Source organism: Cydia splendana, chromosome 18 (genome assembly GCF_910591565.1).
Source record: "Cydia splendana chromosome 18, ilCydSple1.2, whole genome shotgun sequence".
Classification (NCBI taxonomy): domain Eukaryota; kingdom Metazoa; phylum Arthropoda; class Insecta; order Lepidoptera; family Tortricidae; genus Cydia; species Cydia splendana.
In genome coordinates this window covers 1,753,802-1,777,176 of record NC_085977.1, presented here as the reverse complement: position 1 = coordinate 1,777,176, position 23,375 = coordinate 1,753,802, and the positions used below count along the sequence as shown (strand labels likewise).

Sequence of the window (23,375 nt, the reverse complement as noted above, 5' to 3'; positions counted from 1 at the left end):
ATCAAAATCACTGCAGACTTTTCTTGGTCTAACTCTATAGTTATTTGAAAAATAAAAAAAAAGATCGATACCTAGTTTAAATTCTTCACGGCGCTTTTGCTTCTCTGGTCTCATATGAAACGGTGATTACATTTAAAAGCGCTTCTGTAGTGCATGAAGGCCATGCAAAACATTTTTTTTTCACATTTTTCAGAGCAAAGAAAACTGTTCTGCTCTATATGTTCATATTCATGAACTAAAAGCAGACTCACTTTTATTTCAAGTAAAAACAAAGCATAACATTCTCACAGTGAACAGTTAACTTTTCCATATCGTGCACTTGATATTGTTATTATATCCAATTAATAGGCCGTTCACATTAAACTAGATACGTTTTAATTCTATATAAAATTTACCGCTAACTAAAATCATTTAGTACATCAGTTTAACAAACCATAACTTTACGCAAGCATCGTAAAATGCAGAGTAAAATCTTTTAAAAACCGGCCAAGTGCGAGTCAGACTCGCCCATCGAGGGTTCCGTACTCTTTAGTATTTATTGCTATAGCGGCAACCGAAATACATCATCTGTGAAAATGTCAACTGTCTTGCTATCACGGTTCATGAGATACAGCCTGGTGACAGACAGACGGACAGACGGACAGTGGACTCTTAGTAAATAGGGTCCCGTTCTTACCATTTGGGTACGGAACCCTAAAAAGTACGTGTAATATTTTAATAGCTTGATTGTGAGGTTTTTGTCCATTTAATTTTGATTGTTTTGCCCGCGCCTCGAAACACTGTGCGAACGTTTTGTGAAATTTTATTATGTGAAAATTTGTGAAGCTTGCAAATTAGACTGTAGAATATTTATTTTGTTTACTTTTTTGTATATTACTATCAGCAAAGACGCATAGTGATTCAAAGCAGTCACAACTGTGGACAAAATTATCTTGGCAAAGATATTAAAAAAAGATTTTTGAATGTAATTTTTTAAACGCTCGTATGTTCAGGTCAGTCAGCCTTCATAAAAGGTTGAATGAGTCAATAACATAAAAAAATCCGTCCAGCAGGCGGTGTGATAGCATCGCATATCCGGTCAAGCCTCAATGTCGAAAAAAGTGCTTCTTAAGTATTAATGATTAAATACCGCAGAAGGTGCGTGTAGGCATATATCCTTGTAAGGCATAATGTGATTTACAATGTATACTACGTTTCAATCCAATAAGAACCTTTCATAAACCAAATAAAGTAGCATTTCTTTTGTTTCAAATAAAATTCATCCTAATTTCAAAGGTTATTAGGTTCAAATTAAAAATTGGCAAATTTTCTATAGTGGGTCTTACGAGACTATATCGTCGGGTGACAAGCAAAAGTCACTAAGTACTATCAAAAAATTAAAGTAACAATGCACTTTATTACACTTGTAACACGGTTTATTGTCTAATAATTTCAATGGTGTTAGTTAGTGACTTTTACTTGTCACCCGACGATATGCGATTATTCAACGAAAGTGCATGCTTTAAAGACTTGATAAATATCAGTTTATAAATCAGTTGCTTTGAATTACGACTTAGTAAGAGAAAATATTGGCATCAATCTTTCTCGTTAACGAGTTTTTTGTATGAATGGTTGTTGAAGAATGGCTTTTATTAACATATTTCGTTTTATCTTAAAATAATACTTTTATGATATTACTGTTAATGATGTTGTCTTTGTCATTGCACAAATGGTTGCGATAGATTTATGACACTTTTTCCGTTTTTATAAAAAAAAATGATAGTAATGAAATGATGTCCAAACACGTATATCCCTGTATGTAATTATGAATCAGTGCCCTTTTTTATGCAACAAGTTGCAATTTTACATGAACCAGGCAACTCTACCCAATATTCCAGTTGTCATTTGTCAAATGGTCAATGCCATCAATTCTGAGAAAATTGTAACTTGGTGTTATAAGTAGGGAGCAAGTTTGATGTAGGTAAGAAGTGTGAAGATTGCCGCCTCTGCGCTTTTATTCTCTAACGTGCTCACGCGCACCGAACCGAGCGAGCATTTTATTATACGTCTAGCATTACCACCCGGCTGCGCTCGCGCTGCATTATAAATCCAAAACACACTATACACACCATAAACTTATGTTACATGCAAATCTTCAAATTATTCATGTACTGTTTTTTCTATGTTCACAGATACGCCAAGAAAAACCTTATTATATAGCGGACCCTGAAGTAGACTCATTAGTAAGTATTATTTAATTTTATTTTAACAACAAACAGAAGAGATAAATTAACCGCAAGGGATCAGTTTAATACGCCATAAAGTAGTGAACATTTTATAGTTCGCCTCGCCTCCAGCGACCACGTAATTTACGATTTGATTAGTTAAAAAGCTGTCTAAAATTAACCACAGGTAAACGAGATATATTTCTCGGAACAACAAAATAGAGTAATACGAATAAAAAATATATATTGTCACTCATAAAAAGCTGAATCGCACCGTGCGCCTCCCGCGGCTAGCTGGGACAAAAAGTGAAATAATAAAAAGATGGCGGCCACCCACCGACGCCGTTCGACACGGATACTTAACCGATTTTTAACAAATAAAATCTTAGGCATTACGAATCGCTGGGCAGCGGGGGCGACGCGCTCAATATTTTGACTTTGTTAGGGAAATCGGTGCAGGCGACCGCGCTGACGCATCGCCCGCGAAAGCCCACGTACCAACATACACACATGACTTCTATTGCCATCGAAAAACTTGCACTCCGAGCGAATCCATATAAATCTGACCTCTGGATTCATAACAAGCACGCATAATGGAAGACCATACACACACTGGCTGGCTTAAGTCAAGTGCACGGTGTAGGACAAGAATAACAGCCCTCATATCCTACATTACGTCAACGTCGGTACATACAAAAACCATGATAACCGAGCTTAACCAGCGCGCAAACACAAACTAAACCGAGTTTAAAAACAGTAGCCTCAGCGCCATAAACTAAGTCTTACCTGCACTGATAAGCATCATTCATGCACAGATAACGCGCCCAAACAAACGCAGCGACATCCGGGCGCTCGACAAACTTTAGAAAAATAGCTAAGTTTGTGTCTTGACATGTGGGTTGTGGCACCGGTGTTAGTTTGCACAGGCAGCGTAAAAAAAAACTTCAAAAAGTTGTAGTCAAAACATTCGTCTTAAGTATTTGAACTGAGGTGTTGCGGTCTTATAAATGTTTTAGTTCTTCACGTCCTAATCGTAAATTTTCGTATCGTATTGAGATTTATACTCTTATTTATAATATTTAGCCTACCTACTTTTACAAACCTACAAATTTTGTCACTTTCTAACAAGCAGATGTGTCAAAATGACGGATAGGGACAAACGATTATCAACGGTTTATTGACAAACGTTTATGAATAATGAATAGTCAAGTTTGTTTAAGGGAGAAACTGTACTTAAATAGTTGTCTCTATTTTACGACAAATATGATTCTAGTCTTCTCAAGGGTATAGTGATTGGGCTTTTACTAAACCAATGAGCCTATTTGCCACTGTCGTCAGCGTCACTTGCCAAAAAGTTTCATAAATAATTTTTGTCCGTAACATCTTCAAGCTAAAACCACTGCCCAGCAAACTGCAATTTCCTCTCAAGATTTATTCCAACAAAACCCGAAGTACAAAAATCCTTTAAAAACGCTCAATTGAGTTTTCAACGAGTATTTAACAAGAAGTAATTTGGGCCAATTGAATTAAGTTCCTTTGTGGCCACATGTTTCCCCCGAGCGATACTTTTGTGACCAACTGACAGACAGACATTGTTCACGTTTACATAAAGGCAGTTCGGTTGCAAGGTGTCCTCGTTAACATATTTTAGTCAAGGATACAATACTATTCAAGCTTAGTCTTTAATCAACCGAGTAATGCGAGGTCTTTTATTCCACTTAGGGTGAAATTTCATGTTTGTGTCCAAAATTTTTGGTTGTGCTTTGTAAATTTACAGAAATATTGACAACCCCATACTTCCATAATTGATTAACATAAAAAAGTTAACAAAATTGTCAACTGGGCCAAGTTTCCAACATTAAAAGCATTCGACTTTTTTGTTAATTAAAAGGGTAATTTCTCACCTATACATTTTTCAAAAATCTTGGTTAAACAGCGCTTAATGTCCAAAAAAGTGTTAAAGGTCTAATCGTTGACCTTTCAACAAACATATTACAAGCACTCTATGTTTGCGCTACTGTTTGCATAGTTCACCTCTGTCAGACACAGATGTTTGACACAACCAACACAGATGCTCCCGCGCAAACAGAACACAACCTACGAGGAGTGTCTTTTCAAAAGGGCTTATTTCTCTATGAATACAATACAAAAATAAGTCCTTTTGAAAAGACACTTCTCATATATCATCTTCATCTATAACCAATACAACTTGGTCTCTAGTTATTTAACAACTGCCAGTATTCGAAGGTCATGCTTTATACTGGTTTTGATGCAGTAAGCGCTTGCGTTCGATCCGCGCGTTGACATTATTTGAATTTGGAATGTTGGTTTTTCTGTTTAAATAGAACGTTTGTTTCTTCAAAGTATGATAAGAATCTAGTGGAGTTGTTATAGATAGAGGTGTCTCGGCTAGTGTTATTTTGGGCTGGATCTTTATATCTAGACAAACTTTAGTCAGGCCTGTCCGAGAACATATATAATCCAATTGATACAGTTTTAAGTAGTTGTATAAAAGTTGCTACAATAAATGTCCTGTCCACAGAAAACCGTCTAGGTGGTTGGTCTATGGTACCGCCAAAAAGTTCTAGTTTTCTCTATGTTTGGAAAGCAAGATTTTAGAAACTTCAAAAATGTCATAAGTCTTGGATCTGAAAGGAAGGTGGTATTCTCCAGCTATTGCGTCTACGGTCTTACTAGACCATTAGATTGGAAGTGCCAATGTCAAAGTTAAGCTTGAAAAATTAAAAATACCAGAATAATAGCTTAAGAAGAGCGCAACGCCCTTTCACCACGCCACGGATCCCATACAAGACAAACAGGAGCAAGTTTACTCAGAGCTAAAACATATTTTTATCTGTTCGCTTATGTCAACGTGTCTGAGCAAATAGCTTGAGGGTGGTAGAACCTTCGAACCCGAAGAAAGCAGTCACAATCAAAACTCAATCTTAACACGTAGGCGTTAGATTTTAGAATCGATGTAAATTCTTATTGGAGTTAGTACGTTGTTTTGTGTGAGATATGGATTTAATTGATATTGCCTCTGCAGATGTTATGCATGCCTGGTAGCTTCGTGTTATGCCAATACGTTTTGTATTCATGATTTAGGGCGTGTATAGACAATATCTACAGTTTGTGTGTTTGATCGCTCTTATCACGTTATCACAAGATAAAATACGAAGAATCTTTCAAAAATTGTCTTTAACGTAGGACACCAGAATAATGTGATGTGTGCTATTGGTCTCATAAAAGAGGATCTCGAAGATCGTGCGAAGTGCAAGAAAAAAAATGGCTGAAAGCAGTATATAGTTATGGAAAGTATAACCGCCAAAGATAATATATAGATATAGGCATCAACTTGTCAAGTAGTTAGTCCAGTGGGGGTAGTATCAAGACAAACAAGCAATTAAAGTCAAATAAAAATGATTTATGAGCTTTATGGCGCTATCAAACTGATTCAACCCGCATAATTGGCTTAATCGTCTTTAATTACCAAAAAACTACTAATTACAACTGTAATAAAACATACAGATTTGAATTGTAACGCATCTTCAATCAGAGATGCTATTAAAGTAGCATTAGATATTACATCGCATTTGATTGCATCTCCAAATAAAACATTTGATACCATCTTTGTTTTTGTACGTGCTATGATAGTTAACATGGTATAAAAACTGATCATGTACCTACAGATGTAGATATTTAGATAGATATATTGAGCGATTGGTTACAATGTAACTTACGTTTGCTCCTAACAATTTATCTGTTCAAGCTTTTTCATCTCTTTAACTTTTTGACTTTTATCGGTGCGACTCGGGAAATGAATAAGACATTCACTAGATATCAAATAGTAAAGATATGTGACGTTCCACGGCAAAAGGTACCTCATGGCGGCGGCAATAATATTGGAGCGGCGTTAATAATAGCGCAAGCGCCAACCGCCATAAGGTACCTTTTGTCGTAGAACGTCACATATCTTTACTATTTCATATCTAGTGAATGTCTAATTCATTTCCCGAATCGCGCCGTATCGCTCTAAACTGATTTTCTTTTCCGCACCAATTGTAAGTTACTATTTGGCACAATGGTTGATTGGTAGAGAATGCCTCATGGCCAAGGATCGGACAAACGCCCGTCATTTGGGTGGTATAACCCTGTTCCGTACAGTAGAGACTTCCTTATGTTAGTAAAAAAAGCGCTGGTGGCCTAGCGGTAAGAGCGTGCGACTTGCAATCTGGAGGTCGCGGGTTCAAACCCCGGCTCGTACCAATGAGTTTTTCGGAACTTATGTACGAAATATCATTTGATATTTGCCAGTCGCTTTTCGGTGAAGGAAAACATCGTGAGGAAACCGGACTAATCCCAATAAGGCCTAGTTTACCCTCTGGGTTGGAAGGTCAGATGGCAGTCGCTTTCGTAAAACTAGTGCCTACGTCAAATCATGGGATTAGTTGTCAAGCGGACCCCAGGCTCCCATGAGCCGCGGCAGAATGCCGGGATAACGCGAGGAAGAAGAAGAAGAAGTAAAAAAATATATTTTATACATTTATTGTACCATAATTTATATCCAAAGAAAAAGTACTTAATTATTAACATTCCTAAAATTACTTTCGCCAGTAAAATAGAATAACCATTACTTTTTCTAAATTTTCTTTTGTGAGCCTATAACGACGTGAATTGAGGACCCATTTATGCGTTGAAAAAGTCCGTTCACAGTCTACGGACGTCATAGGGGCATATGTAATCGTTGACATTGGTATATTGTTCTTCCAATATGCTTGTGCCTCGGAGATAATTTTTTCATGAATTTCTTTCACGGTGACGTAATCAGGATTCCTATTAAATATTGATTGAAATTTTGATATAGCTCTAGATCTAAAACTCCCGGGAATATTTCGTAAAACAGTATGTATGTCTTTAATAATTTTAAATGAATCTTTTATGTGTAACTTCGTCTTTTGTAGTTCAAGAATTTTTTGTGGAATGACTTGGAAATATCTTTTGATGAACAGGAAATCTTTTTTTAGACTTCGGATTTTTATTAATTTCTTAACCTTTCGAATCGCGGAAGATTCGTTTTTTAAACCATTTATCACCCTTTTTATTTGTTCAAAGTATTCTGCATAGTAACATGCGGCTTCGATCCAAGTCCCCCATCGAATAACTGTTGGTTTAGGTGGTAAAGCTAAACCAGGACATTGTTCTCTGAAATATTTAACTCTAGAGTCCGATTTTAAAAATATTTGTTTTATATATGCAATCATCTTATCCGCATTTAGAAATCCATTACGTATTTCTTCACTTAATCGATGAAGGCCATGTGCGAAACAAGTTACATGCAATATTTGAGAATATGCACGTTTCAACAATTTTCCAGCCTTTAACATGTAACTGGCAGAATCCGATGAAAAAATAAATACTTTCCGTTTGTAATTTTCAGCAGAGTCAGTCCATAGCCAGTTCAGTGTATTTTCATAAAACTGATAAATAGTTTCACCATTTACCGTTTCCAAAACCTTGGATGCTATTAAATAGAATCTGTTACCAGCGTTTAAATTCAAAGGCATCAATAGAAAATGTACAATTTTTCGACCCAAACAGTCACGCGTTTCGTCAATAGAAACCCAAAAACTATCAGCCTCTCGTAATTCACTCCTTATATTTTGCATTGTCATTTTATAGGCTTTTTCCAAATAAATTTTACGTATTACTGATTCACTTGGAATATCGCGGACACCACAATACTTTTGCAAAAAGGTATTAAAATGATAGTTGCTCAGTTTAGACCAGGGAATATTAGCACATATCATCATAATTGTCAAATCCATATAAAAATCTGTGTTGCATTCTGAATTACTCCGGTTCTTCAGGTGATTTTTTGACTCAACATGACCCTGAACATCAGATTTCCGGTAGGTTCTCAGGCGTTTATCACAAATACGGCAACGTAATTGAAATCCGTCGAAAAATAAATCTGGATAGGAAGAAATCCATGATCGTATACATTTTTCACTTGCCGGACGTCTGGGAGGCATAATTTGTAATTAAAAGAAATTATATTGCTTAAAGAAAATACGTTTCTAAAGAGACAACGTCAAAGTGTGACAAGTGTGATAGAAATATTACGTATTTTATCTAAATGGCCAGTAGTAAACAATGTCATTAAAATTAAGTACCTATGTGTATGTATTTATCTGGTGTGATGATATCCTATATTAATTAGGTAAATATCGATGAATTAGTAATGCTCAATAGATGATATTTTGTGTTAAATTGTTATTTAATAAATCTTAAAAAATAAAATATGTTAACATCATAAAACGAGGAAGTCTCTACTGTACGGAACTGGGGTATGTTACCTAAATGACGGGCGTTTGTCCGATCCTTGCTCATGGCATTAAGTCCGCCATTTGTACTTTCTTGTATTGTGCAATAATAAATAAATAATCTACATGTTCAAACAGTCAAACCGATTGATTATTTAACAAGAAGATAAGAGTCCGTCTAAGCTAATTTTGCACCGAATGTAACAGAACAAGGTGAGGAAGTGTCATTATAAATATCATACTTTCATAGAAATTTGACATTAATGATGACATTTCCTCACTTTGTCATTGCAAATACCGTACAGAGCTAGCATGGTCCGTCTTTATCAATTTTGGTTAGAATATACTCTATATATATATTAACAATACTTTTTTTTTACAGATGGTGCAAGCGATACAAGTTTTACGGTTTCACCTATTAGAATTAGAAAAAGTAAGTACCAATTTATTTATACCTATGTATTTTTTTTATAACAAAGTGGAATGCATCTGGACCGGGCCAAGGGAACCTGTTCCCAAAAATATCACCTAACATTGTCCGAACATGATACCGCTTCGATTATCTGGCCGTATTCAAAAGCGACGCGGACGCAGCGTACTCCGGCGGAGCGGACCAATGAAATGAGGGCTGGAGATCTTAGGGTCACCCCACACTAGCTTTTGAGCGTTGGCGTCTAGTCAGCGCTATGGAAAATAGTGTTGCTGCGCAGTGGCGTCAACGTTGCGTTGAGCAGCAGCCATAGAGTTGACTCCTCCGACGCTCGGGAGACGCTAGTATGGGGTGTCTCTAATATCCATATGCGTTGTTAAGAGTGCGGGAGTGCACTTATAATGGCTGCTCCGAGCCAGTACTTGCTAAGCAATATAAATGACACGCACCGATCCCGAGCCCTGATAGGGTATCGATCTCCCAACCGGTCCACCTTCTGTTTTATACATTCGAATTTCGAAAACTATATCGTATAGTCAGGTGTGCGGTGAATGGGGCGAATGTTGTCAGTTTTTCGACGCCGATTCGGGCGAGTCCGGTTTTTGCCCCGAACTCGTAACGGTAAACTCAAGGAGGTTTTTGCTATCCGCAATCAAATCGTACAATCTACACGCGATTTAATTAGTCGCGTAAAATTCAAATCCAGCTCCTCTGGAATTAATTTATATCAATATTATGGTCACGTTTGGAAACTAGTTTTACTAACGTCTATATCGAGAAACGAGATACCTCACGACGCCATAGCGGATTCCGTAAATACTAAGATAGGAACCGGTAAATTTAGTGGAGGAAAAACACAAAAAAGTGTAATGAGATAATGTAATGCGATACCTCTGTACGAATTGCTGGCTGGAGAGATAAAAGCGGTTTAAAAAAGAAGCATTCGAAATTCAAAATTGTGGCGCAGCGTAAGAAACAAAACGTTCGCTCCTAGAACCGCCATACCTGTCCCCGCTATCGAAAAAATGTTTTTTGCTCTGTGCTCATATCCCATACACGTCTGTTTGTATCTCGTCTCGGTTTTTGTTGAGGATAAAAAAAAACACGCCGTTAGTTGGATCCATTTCCGCTCCACTACGCGTTCACAGGTGAAGGTTTTTGATCTTAAAACTAATAATTAAAAATAAAAAGAACGCCCGCCCGGCCCGCGCACAATGAGATCTTGTTAAGTGCACTTTTTTCCCCACTTTGCTGTAATTACTTCGCTTTTTTGATAAAACATTTTATGAGCAGCGTTATAAAAGGGTTTCTTGTATAAAAAATGTCAAAGGCTTTAATGATTTGTAATGAGTTCGAGATTCGGAATCAGAAACGTTATTCAGTTTTTACGATAGAATCACATTATAATATCCAATAACGTTTTTTGATTTATGTTTTCAATATTTTAAATATGGCCGCTGGCGGGGATCGCGGCTAAGTCCTTTTTCGTCGCGCAGCTGATTGGCCGTCGCTGGGTATTTTAATGTACCCCAGCGTTCCCTAATTATATTATGTGATAGACGCTTGGGTTCCTTCGGTAATGTGCTCTGTATAAAAAACCTAATATTAAAGATTTTAATTTTCGAACGCATCTGACGCTCGTTAGCTGTTGCTGTTCCAAACGCGTAATTTTAAATTCGAACACGCTATTTTTAATTGTAGTGTTGCTAGGTTGAAATTATAAAAAAGCCGTTATTAAAAAGTAACAAGTCAAACAACGCTTCTTGTAGTTTTTTTTAATATTTAGTTTGTACATCGTAAACGTTATCTGCGCGACGTGGCTAAGTGATTTACGACAGGTCAGATTTGTTGGTTTACGGGCCGAACCGAAACCGAACCTGGGACCCCGTTTACGACACGCGGTTTTATAACTTTTTATTAAGCCTCTAATGCTTTGTCTGGGTTGCCAGCACAGGGCCGGGTAGGTATATTAAAATAAATTAAAAATGACGAACTATTTTTTAATATAATCGTAAATTCAAATCCATAATAACAAATCAAGGTATCGTTAAATTAAAACTAAATGTCAGTTTAACTTTTTAAATCACATGCTAACCAAGGCGGAGTGAGGTGCCAACCGATTTGAATGCGATGCGGCCCAAAGGACCGGTTGTTTATTTTTTATAAAAAAAAAACTGGGAAAGAATCCGACCCGGCCGCGTTATGCAATATGGCGGGGGATTTACATAAATATTGCCAATTTATATTGGAGCATAATATTGCCAATTTACGTTGAAGTATAATATTGTCCATTTATTTCTGGATACATGCCCTTGCAAAAAGAAAAAACTAAATGTTAGACCCTTGTCATTTAAATCTTCCTTTTTGAAAGAACCGCTGCCCGCTTATTACGTTTTTGTTTAATTTAATGAAAAATATATTGGATTAATATTGCTTGGTGGATAAAATGAAAATTCAAATCGATTACAATTTCATAAAACAGTTTTTTTTTAACTTTTTTGTTAATAAAAAATGATTATGTTTCAATAATAATCATAATCGGTGATCTTAGACACGGCGCGGATAGTCCGCCGGTTCCTCTCTCTGCGGCCCTGACCACCGGTAGCTTGAGCCCTGCCCCGCTGCTGGCGGTACCCTAGGTTAGGTTTTTTATAACAATCAAAAACTGCAAATCCGTTATCTCTTTTAAGTGCAACCTAAAACAGTATTTACTCGCAACCCAACAAAGTTTATAACCAGTTATAACTAAGCGGACATATTAAAAAAAACAAAAAAAAAAAACACATTTGTGAACTATGACTACTATGAGAAATAAATGTGGTCTCTCTCTCTCTCTCTCTCTCTCTCCTTCTTTCTTACCCGTGTTCTGTCTTGTTCTGTTTCTATCTGTTTCTGTATTAGTTATAAGTTTTAGTTTTAATTTTGGGTGCCCTGAAAACCAGCGCCGTGTCTTACAGACACTGCTTATGCTGAGCGGCATCCTATTTGGTGTACGTTTTTTTTGTACTTATTTAATTTGCTGTACCTAATGTATGTTTTTATGCCAAATAAATATTTTCTATTTCTATTTCTATCTGTTTATATGTATTTATATTGTTTTGTAAGTGTTTTTATATTTTACTTTTATATTCATATTATTTATAAAAACCCTAGCCTAAGAAGGATGATGAATAAAGATCATAATAACTTTCGGAATTGTCTAGTACTTTTACCTATTCATAATGTACCGCCAACATCATCTCTTTTTTGCCTTAAGATTAACTGGTAGAGAATGCCTTATGACATTAAGTCTGTCTTTGGTACTGTAAGTTTTGTTATGCAATTAAAATTTGTTTACTACGTTCAATATTTGCATTCAAAAGAAAAAAAATATACATAAGGGATACCTAATATTTATAATTATTATGTATGATATTATTAAAATTATTTATTGCCTCACACTTCAGTTTACAAGACTATCCTAATCCAAAATGGCTTATGTCACTATAAAATCGCATATGATACAACATTATACAACTAAGGCGTTCATTTAAAACCAAAACGTCGTAAGTCAATGTGAAAAGATATAGAGATATGACTCTTTGGATTAGAAAATAAGGACTAATCTAACGTGGCAATCAGAAATGTCGCCCGTCGCATTAGCAAAGGAAATGGCATATAACGGTCCCTTTTAGCCGGCCGTGACACCGATCGTGGCGGATAGCCCACGCCAGAATGATACTAGGAAAAGTTGGAGAAATAGTAGAAAAACAGTATCAATACCCCATATTACAAAATTTTGCTAGAACTGTATGTGTATGACAATTTGAGAATAATAAAAATAAATACAATAGCAGCGGCGCCAATTACCACAAAACTTAGAATTTTAAAGATTTCATATCATTGTAGGGGAAAGACAGTAAATCTAATTATATTATGTAAGCACCATATCGATACCTTTGGGTTCAATTGGCGTAAAGGACATTTTGGCGAAAATTAATTATATACCATATATATACATTATATGGTATATAATTAATTTTGGCCAAAATGTCCTTTACGCCAATTGAACCCAAACGTATCGATATGTTATACCATTATATACCATGACACTAGATATCTATGAATGTAATGGGAAATATTGCTCAAATAACCGGCCATAAAGAACAGGGACTTAACTTAAATCCCAAGTTCAAAAGAGCGATAGAACCCCGAGTAGGGAACGTCTACACGTCAACGGACCGCCATTATATCACATTACATTCCAAATTTAAATAAAAAGTATTCGTTCAGAAACACCCCATATCTCAATCCGTGAGTCGCTCATTCCAAATTTAAATTTCTGGAAAGAGTTTGATGTTCGAAACGATAATCGTCTCGAACCCGACTGTCGGAATGCCGTAATATCTCATTAAAAGCATTACCTGTTAATAAACAACGACTTATCAACGACCACGACGCAAACGACTTTAAATTCTTTGCTTAACGACTCACGGCTCAATTTTTCTCAGCCGCAACATTTCGTTATGGTCTTTCACAAATTGTTGAGAAAACAGTTCCAAATTTGAATCCCCGAAGAGTTACGATGTCAAATCTTAGTCGCTGTCACTTAAATCGAAAATAGTATCGGCGTCGGTCACAAACGTAGGATTAGGCTCGAAAATGTTTGATTTTATTTTGAACAGTGTGTTTACTCTGTCATCCGTGAGCTTATAAAAGCACACTCAATCAAGATTTTGACATTGACAGCGCTCGGTTCGCGCAGTAGCGTTTATCCGTTGTAGTGTCAATAAAATTCTCACAGCCATAAATATGAATTTCAACGGTCGGTTGTAAAATTCAAATTATGATAAACAAACTGCAGCGCGTGCGTGCTCCGATGTGTAATTTACAAAAACCTGTCGATTAGGAAATTAGTATCCCGAAGACATAATTAGCTGTCAACGGCGGGAGCACCGTTTCCGCTTCCGCTGCTCGGTTCTATTTTCGAAATCCGCCAAGACGCCGTGCGTGTTCGATTTTCATTTTTCGTTTTCGATTCTTTTTTCGAGCGGGTCACCTGCCAGCTTTATTGCTCCGTGTAAAAGCTGTCTAAAAATTTCGTTAGTCTTTTTATTGCCTCATGGTAATTTCTAAGCTAATTATGCCTATGAGAATGTATACAGCGAGCGAGGAATTAATACGCGCTTGGGGGCCGAAGACTAAAAAACAGTAAAAATGAGTTTCGTGCCGTTTTTACGATTCATTTGGAGTTTTTACAAGTGAAGCGACAGTTGGCCGAGCGTCCAAATGTATTCCCTTTGTTTCTATTGTATTGTTTTTCTTGTGTTTTTTTCTTTAGCTTTGTATGCTGATATTAGTTTAAAGGTCGAACTTTGTATCCGCAGTTATGAATTAATGAGTAACGGAGAGAAATTTAGACGTCACTTTGTTTGACACCGTTTGATCGGTAACACAATAGTTACTTAAATATAATTGTTTTTGACAAATAGGATGACATTCAAGTTTCACATAAATTACGTATTGTTTGTCTCATTAATTCAAACGAATGTTAACCATTTTATTTTTAAACTGATGTATACAAACGACTGTGTTGTTTTATCTTAAGAGAGTTTTAACAAGATATGTTATACCATTTTTTGCAGCATTTATTTCATATAATAGATTTCATAACTGCCTGGACTTCAATGTCCATGTTGCATACCCAGCATCACATTTAATTTGGAAATCTATTTAGGTTACAGTAGTATTACAAATACATATGCTCGGGAGTTTCCTTTAAATGACGCTGTTTAGTATATTCTGGAAGTACTCCCGCCTCAATATAGAAGGACCGTAAACAAACGACAAAGGAAGGCTCTAAATGTCAGCATTTAGAGCGATAAGCTTCAGATACTTCATAACTGCAGTAAAATAGCCAGACCAAAATTGCATTGTCTACACAAAATGCAGGCTTTTCTGTTTTAAGCACCGTAGCCTGACAGATAGGACAATGTTATTAGGTTCCACATCAACGTCTAAGCGTAAAGGATAGTAGTATATCAAAAAATCAGCATCGTCTCCAACGCCACTTTCTGCGCAGGTCCACGAGTTGTGCGACAACTTCTGCCACCGCTACATCAGCTGTCTGAAGGGCAAGATGCCGATCGACCTCGTGATAGACGAGCGGGAGTCCGCGCGGCCGCCCGACGCCAACGGCGAGCGCTCCGCCCCCGACAGCAGCCACGACGGAGCCTCCACCCCCGACGTCGTGAGTACCCCCTACAATAGCAAACCCCATCTCATTCAGAGGCGCGATCCCCAACTAGCACCCAGCTCTACCACGAGCTACCTCGTGCACCCCTGCTCTTAGTTTGGCCATTGCAAAAACGAAGTACGTAAGGGGGTGCTCGCATTTTAGTTAGATTTTCCGCCTCCCTTCGCTTTTCACTGTACGCTCGGCCTCTGAGGGCGTTCGTTGGCAACGCTCCCAGAAAGCCTTAGTTTAAGTTCCTTTAGAACAAATCTTCGTTTTTGCAATTGGCCAACCTCTTATCACTGTACGATTCAATCTAACACGTTGAATTTACATTTTAAAATCAAAATTTTCACGTAACAGTGGAGGGGTGAAAACGGGTGCGATCCGACGAGTTTGAATTACTTTGCGGTGGATGTTCTGGTTTATTGGATTTTGCGTTGCGTTGCATTCGGTAATTTTTGCACCGAAATTTATGTATACGATTAAAAAAAACATACGTATAACGTTGATTGTAATATGTGTATACTAATAACTTAGTAAGTAATGAGGCGTTAAGACCGCGAGGCCGCCGCTCTAGCGATACCGCGCCTACTTTTGGGCCTGCAACATGCTATTGGCAATATTATATGGGCAATATTTCCGGCACCATGTTCACATGCAATATTACATTCTGACGGTATTACATCGCAGATCATGATTAATTCTATAATATTGCTGAACTGTCATTGTCAATATTACCAAAACAATATTGCCGTGTCGCAGGCCCAGTTAGCTACGTGTTTCAGAGCTTAGAATAAAGAAAAACGTAATTAGATGTATTAAAAAAAAAACTATTGGAAAACGAAGTATACGTAAAAAGATACAATTTTAACTTGCCTAAGTGAGAATAAGGTTACTTAAGAGTTTTAAATTATTTTACTGGGTAGTTGCTAGTGTTATTGTTTGGCTAGTACCTACACATATAGGTATCGTGGCGTTTCTCTGAAGAACATAATTTATGCTTTTTTATAATCAGCGTTTTTTACCAGCGACACATGGGAGAAAAAAATCGCGGCGATTTTTACCGCGCTCACGGCTCGGCCACGACATTACGCGACTGGCGACGGCGGCAGCGATAACCATAGGTTGGGGCAAGACATAGCGATCGGACCTTTCGTTCCCACCTAAGGTTGTCGCTGCCGCCGTCGCAGGTCGCTCAATGTCGTGGCCGAGCCGTTAGTCGTGCATAAAAAAGCTCAATTGCTTGTCAAAAACGCTGATTGTAAAAAGGCATTACATTTTATAGAATTTCACCTTGATAGCATGTTTTCGAACATATGATAGGGAGCTATAAGTATGTAATTCTATAAAACATATTTTTTTTCCGAATAAACGCCCGAGAATCACATATACGTAATAGTGGTATGTCAATAGCACATTTTAGTTAGTGAGATGAAAATACGTATGCAGTATACGCTAGGTGTTAAGGCTTGCCGCGGTTTGGCAACGTCGCTTCGTTGATTTGACGAAAATATACAATTAAAAAATATGCCTATACTTGGGGGTCTAGCCAAGGTGACAACCGTTCGCAGATAAACGAAACGCTATCAATCTCTATCGCACTAATATGATATGACTAATATGGAAGTAGGTATGATAGAGAGAAAATTGTGTTTCGTTTCATTTTCCGCGAATGATAGTCATCTTGGGTAGGCATCCTGTTGTAATTTCGATACGATTTTCTATCGAGTGAACTTTTTGTAATCGAGTAACCATTTAGTGGTGTCCCTACATAGAAGATTTCAATAAGTGACGTAGCTAAAAGATTAAACGATTACATACAAGTTCGGTAAAATATCGTATCGAAAATACTACGAATCAGCTTGGCATGTCTTTTATTTAGTGATACTTAACTTCAGAAGTAGCAGGTACTAGTAAATATTCTTAGGTTAAATATTTTAGGCTAAACTTACACCTGCTATCTACAGTTTATCGAATATTCCTGAAAAAAATTCATACAGATATAAATAAAACAGATGTACAGTCGCCATCAGATATATCGGAGCGGCCAAGGTGTTCACAGATATCTGAACACGCACTCTAACGCCGTGACAATAGAGGCGTGTTCAGATATTTGTGAGCACCTTGGCCGCTCCGATATATCTGATGGCGACTGTACAATGACAATACGCTGCCCCAATATAACAGGGTACTATGTTATATTTTCAAGATAGTTGAAATTCGACTTAATGTCACTATGACAACGTTCAAATTTCAGTTCGATAAAAGTGAAACATAGAACCCTGTAATATTGGGCCAGCGACTTGTTGGCCCCAGCGACTTTAATATTGATTGTCACTGTGACAAGGTGCGAAATTTTATGGAGAATAAATTCTTTGAGTGTACCTTATTTCTGATATTTTATTCAAATTTAGTTTAGTAGGTATATTTTAAATGATAGTTTATTATTGACATCACAACAAATGGTTGTAACTGGATCACTTAACCTATACACTTAAGTGCAAACAAAAATGGTAATTTTCTATGATAATTTTCATAATTAAAGTACCCCTTTTAATTTCCAAACAAGTAAATGATAATATAAAAATCATGTAGTGACATAATTGTATATTTTCGTCAAACAACTCGGCAGCGTCTGTGAGGCGGTATAGGTCAGTTCTCGTTGTGAGAAGCTTGTGGCTTGTCGGTTGACCTCGTGAAACGTTAAGAGTAAGAGTGGGACCGAGAAGCGTCTGTTTCGTTTTCTGAAAATCATTTATCCAATGGATAAAATTTACCGGATCATATCAATCCGATCCGGTAAACTCCGCTGAACCAGTATGATCAACAGAAGATTATTTGATATCTTCAAAAATGTTTTTTCCTAAATTTTGGTGGTTCTTTAAAAGTGAACTGTCGTGGTATTTCAGGACGATATTAGAAGTCGATTTTAACAAAAAATAAAACATTTTGAGAGGAGAGAAGATACATTAGTGCTGGACCAAACTTACTCAAATCAAAAGCAAAATAGAGTCAAAATTGACAGGCAGTTATTAGGCCCTGCACGGATATCATGGTCGCATTTTTATCACTTGTCATGTCATGCGTCACGTTCATACTTGTTGGAACGTGACAGGCATGGTGACAGATGATAAAAAGGCGACCATATTAGCTTTGCTGGGTACCTCTACAACTGTAAATTTTCGTCCATTTGACACTTCTTCGCCCCACTCTATTTCTGACAAATCACGAGATTCTCCCTCAAGACAGATCGGATAAATGTACGCGTTACTACTAGAAACTAGATGCTTAACTGATTAGGCGTTTTCGATCATTTCCGAATAGTTAACTTCTTCAATAAATAAGGTTCATTTAACGTTTGAATTTGGATTTTCGTAATGGTTTTGACGGTATGTGCATTGTGCACTCGTGAACGTCCCGTACAGTTGGTAGCACTGTTCTATAAAAGGATTCTCTTTTTGAAATGGCGGAGGAATAGACGCAAACATTATGAAAAAATTACTTGCGCAAAAAGTTTTTTGAATTTTTTTAGGCTTGTTCTGAATCGTTAGCAGTACTTATCGATTTTTTTGAACAAGATCAAATGATAATATAGTTTGGCAAGCCATTTCTGTCAGTAGATAAAGGCGGGATATTTAAAAAGTTTAGGCGCGAAGCGTTGTCGTGCCATATAGGGGGGTTTTTAAGAAAAAACTGTACTTACCATTTACTTTTTTTCGAAAAACCATCAACTTTTGGGTTATTCCTCGTGATTCTGAGTAGAAATAACCCAAAAGTTGATGAATTTTCGAAAAAAGTAAATGGTACACTTTTAAGTGAAATAGACAATTTGAATTTCGCACCTTTTTCTACTGACAAAGTAGGTTTGCCAGAGTATAATTCTGACTGAGAAATTTAAAAAAGGCATTATGTACAATCGGCTCCTGTACGGACTAGGATGAATTCTCGGTTTTGTTTAATATTGCTTAAGGAATATTTTGGGCGTTGAGACTGATTGATTGTTTTGTTTGTGTTATATATTATTATTTGAATTTCCCATATTGTTAATATGAGCCATACTTAACTATTGTAAGCGTCCTACAGCCGTACCACGAGTTGACACATGACGTTTACGTTAGCGACTGTGTAAACTCGATCGCAGTCCGTCTCGCTCGCACTGATCTATTGGTGCGATAGAGAGGGAATGCGGTCAAGCTTACGTAGTCGCTAGCATAAATGTCAAATGACAACTCGTGGTAGACGTGCTAAAGTTGAAGGGGTATATTTTATTCTATGGCTATAGTTATTTTTGTCTGTATATGAGTTTCTTTAACATAATATGTAGTTGGTTGTCTAAGTTAGGTTTTAGAGTAACAAAAGTAGGTTTCTTATGATGTTTGGAAACTTATTTTCATAAATCTAACTTGTAAATGTATTAATATGCTATTTGGTGTACGTCCATCTTGTATGTCAATGTGATTAATTTTATAACATTATTTTCTGAACGGATTAAACAATAAAATGTTCTGTTTTAAATTAAATTTGGCAGTTTACTTTCTAAAAATAAGCCGTTCTCATATGATAAAAATCTTAGGTACTCAAGAGAAATTTAGAAAAAAATTAGGTTGCTCCGAAAAGACAGGGGCGCAGGTTCGAATCCTGCCAGGAAATATTGGTCACTTTATCAATTAGGTGAATGACGTTTATAGAGAAAAATAGCCATATAACTTACTCAAAAATATATCCCATATATAGTTTTTAATTCGCTGACATATTTAAGAGCTATGGGACATATTCAGTAGGATGTGTGCACCCATATTTTTACACTTGACTGACTATTCTGCAAGCTTTCAAAAGCACTTTTTAACATTCTCCGCCTTTTAATAGTAAATTTAACAATTCCACAGACCGTTAAACCGAATCAAGGAAACTAGCAAAAATATACACACACAAGTCTACATAATAACATCCATACATGAAAGCTCACAAGATCCCACTCGCGGAGAACATTTCCTGTATTTAATAGACTCGAAAATTTCACAACTTCCTCAGAAAATTCGGCGGGAGTTTAAAGTGAAACCTTTGACAGCCGCCTGGAGACGCTATAACGCATTTTTATCATGGTTCCCGTCGGGGGGAGACTGGGGAGGAAATTGTTTCTTTATGGCTTACGCGTAGACTGCCTTATTTAGATCTCGCATGGCGATCTTCACTTCACCGGCCCAGTCGGCATAGCCAAGGTTACAATCACTGTCTACAACAACGAAACGCTTTGTGTCTCTATATCACTCTTCCATATTAGTGTGATAGTGACAGTTGCGTTTTGATCGCTCCGGAGCGTAAGCGATTGGCATGTTGGCTACGCGGCCTGTGAGGCTATCGCGAATGAAGTTGAAGATACTTTCTTCAAATTGCTGCAGTAGCCGCCGTGATTGATTGTCGCCGCATCATATTAAGGCACATGGTGAGGACTGAGTTAGTTATTGTTAGGTACCTACTTACTCCGATGGCTCAGTGTCCCAAATTGAGATTTGGCCTCCGACACAAGACAGCGCCACTTTTCTCGGTCCTGCGCTACTTGTCGCCAATTGTTGACTAGGAGTTCTCGCAGATCCGCCTCCACCATGTCGCTCCGCTCCAGCGATACTTGGGGCGTCCGACAGTTATACAAGTTAGGTAGTTGCATACAATTTGAAGTCATAATATTGATCTACCCATAGTATACCGGTACCAGCTTCAAAATATAATATCCATTTGTGTGCTTTAAGCCATATCTCAGCCATGGGAAGCGTACATTACATATAAGTACTTATGACTTTCTTTGCGTTTTAAATCACTTTTCACTAGTCCATGTATAGCTGTAGAAGTTTTTTAATGATAAGTATCTGTAATTGAATTGTAAACCATACGAAACTAATAAAATGAGCTTTCGCATTCTCATACCTGAATCAATACTTGATTGCCAGCGCGTGGTGACCGCGAATCATCTTGCGCTATCTAGTGGCAGAGTGATCTGCGAGCTTATGGCACCCTGCGCGCTAATCTGTGCGACCTGGGCCGCCAATCTGATATTTTATTTATTCTTTATAGTCTGCTATTGACGGACGATTGGGGAGAGTGGGGCTGTAATAATTGGTTCTAAATTTGAATTATACGCGGAATTGAGTTGTTTAGCCGTTTGGTGGTTTTGTTTGAAATTGGCAGTTAAAGTTAAATTGTCTGTCTTTAAAGACATTATTAATTTCTTTGAAGATTTAGCCGTTAATTATTATAATTACTTTTACTTATAGATGTTCTTTTCTAAACTTTTTTTTTATCAAGCAGATACATTTGCAAGCGATACTAAAAAATTAATAAAGGAAAAATTATAATTAAAAAAATTAATAATTATAATATCTTTATTTATAAAACATAGTCATACATTTAACATTAGGTTAAGAATATCATATAAAGTACGTTTCTTCAATGACTTCTACCTGAACTAGGAATTGTTTCTGTTTCTTTAAAATATTTTAAATAGAATTAGTCAGTCGAAGAGCTCATTGTTATGAAGAGGCATCTAGGGGGAAGTTCAGGTTTTTTAATTACTATAGGTAGGTAGAGTTTTTTCCTTTTGAGGTACGGAACCAGTGTTGGCCGAAAGTTAATGCGAATTGAAAATGTTGGCCATTAACCATTATAAATTGAACTTTAAGCCGTAACGGACGATTACGGTTTAAGGTTCAATTTATAATGGTTATTGGCCAACATTTCAATTCGCATTAACTTTCGGCCAACACTGTACGGAACCCTAAAAAGCGAATTCCCCAAACCCACCCACTGATCCTGGTCAAAAAAATTGCAATAAACATTCATTAGACAAGTCAAAATGGAGTATCTAAACAGATTAGTGACGTGGCATGAATAATGCAGCGCGAGGCAATGGAAATAATAAGGGGCGCTGAGCCTCGGATCCGTCACGGATTCGTCTCGCCGGGCTTTTAAGGGGCTCCATGTGCGAGGAACATTGACAACATGGAATCCAGGAATTTTGGGAATTTAATTTGCTAGAGAGGAAGAAAACACAGTCAGTAGACAGTAGAGTTTGGGAATATCGAGACAAACCTTTTTTGTAGTTAAGTTTAGATATTGTGTTGTAATTACCTGAATAAATAAATAAATAAGAATTGGATTTTAGAATTTTGGTATAGTAGTACTATCACGTCTTGTAAGCTTTGGCTGGTGAAAAAATAAAACCGGGCAAGTGCGAGTCGGACTCGCGCACGAAGGGTTCCGTACCATAATTCATAAAAAAAAAACGAAAAAAAAGCAAAAAAAAACGGTCACCCATCCAAATACTGACCACTCCCGACGTTGCTTAACTTTGGCCAAAAATCACGTTTGTTGTATGGGAGCCCCATTTAAATCTTTATTTTATTCTGTTTTTAGTATTTGTTGTTATAGCGGCAACAGAAATACATCATCTGTGAAAATTTCAACTGTCTAGCTATCACGGTTCGTGAGATACAGCCTGGTGACAGACGGACGGACGGACGGACGGACGGACGGACAGCGAAGTCTTAGTAATAGGGTCCCGTTTTTCCCTTTGGGTACGGAACCCTAAAAACGGACAGGTGCGAGTCGAACTTGCCCATCGAGGGTTCCGTACTTTTTAGTATTTGTTGTTATAGCGGCAAGAAAAATACATCATCTGTGAAAATTTCAACTGTGTAGCTATCACGGTTCATGAGATACAGCCTGGTGACAGACAGACAGACGGACAGTGGAGTCTTAGTAATAGGGTCCCGTTTTTACCCTTTGGGTACGGAACCCTAAAAATAACAAATTAATAAGTATGTCAATATTGATAGGGTCATAGGTCAAGTCATTACGAGACTTAAACATGTTTCATAATAATATTGACGTCACTTCTTATGCAAGATGGCGGACTCGAGAAAATATTGCATTACGGAAAAAGGGTGTCATAATCATATGGCATAGACAAAGATTAATTTATTCTACCAGGCTTGTTAATTATAAAGAAAGTAATAATTCCAATGTTTTTTAAAAGCAATTTTATCTACCTCCTTATAGATAATTGCCTGCCTATTAAAGTTTTATCACGTGTAAAAGGCATTTTATTTTTTGCATCTAAGGTAGTCATATCTATTTTATACGACTATACGTGTGTGCGCGTAGTACAGACTGCATCAAATAGATTGTGACGGCCGAAGTGGTCAAAT

At 37.1% G+C, this 23,375-nt stretch overlaps 1 protein-coding gene across 2 annotated transcripts in view; it reads left to right on the top strand.

Annotated features, from left to right (window-relative positions):
- Positions 1-23,375, top strand: part of LOC134799339 (homeobox protein homothorax) — a 346,576-nt gene that overhangs the window by 50,972 nt on the left and 272,229 nt on the right. For both annotated transcript variants that reach the window (XM_063771743.1, XM_063771744.1), the window contains exons 4-6: positions 2,172-2,222; positions 8,910-8,960; positions 15,019-15,186. In XM_063771743.1, coding sequence (XP_063627813.1) covers positions 2,172-2,222; positions 8,910-8,960; positions 15,019-15,186 — 270 coding nt within the window. The remainder of the gene's footprint in view (positions 1-2,171; positions 2,223-8,909; positions 8,961-15,018; positions 15,187-23,375) is intronic.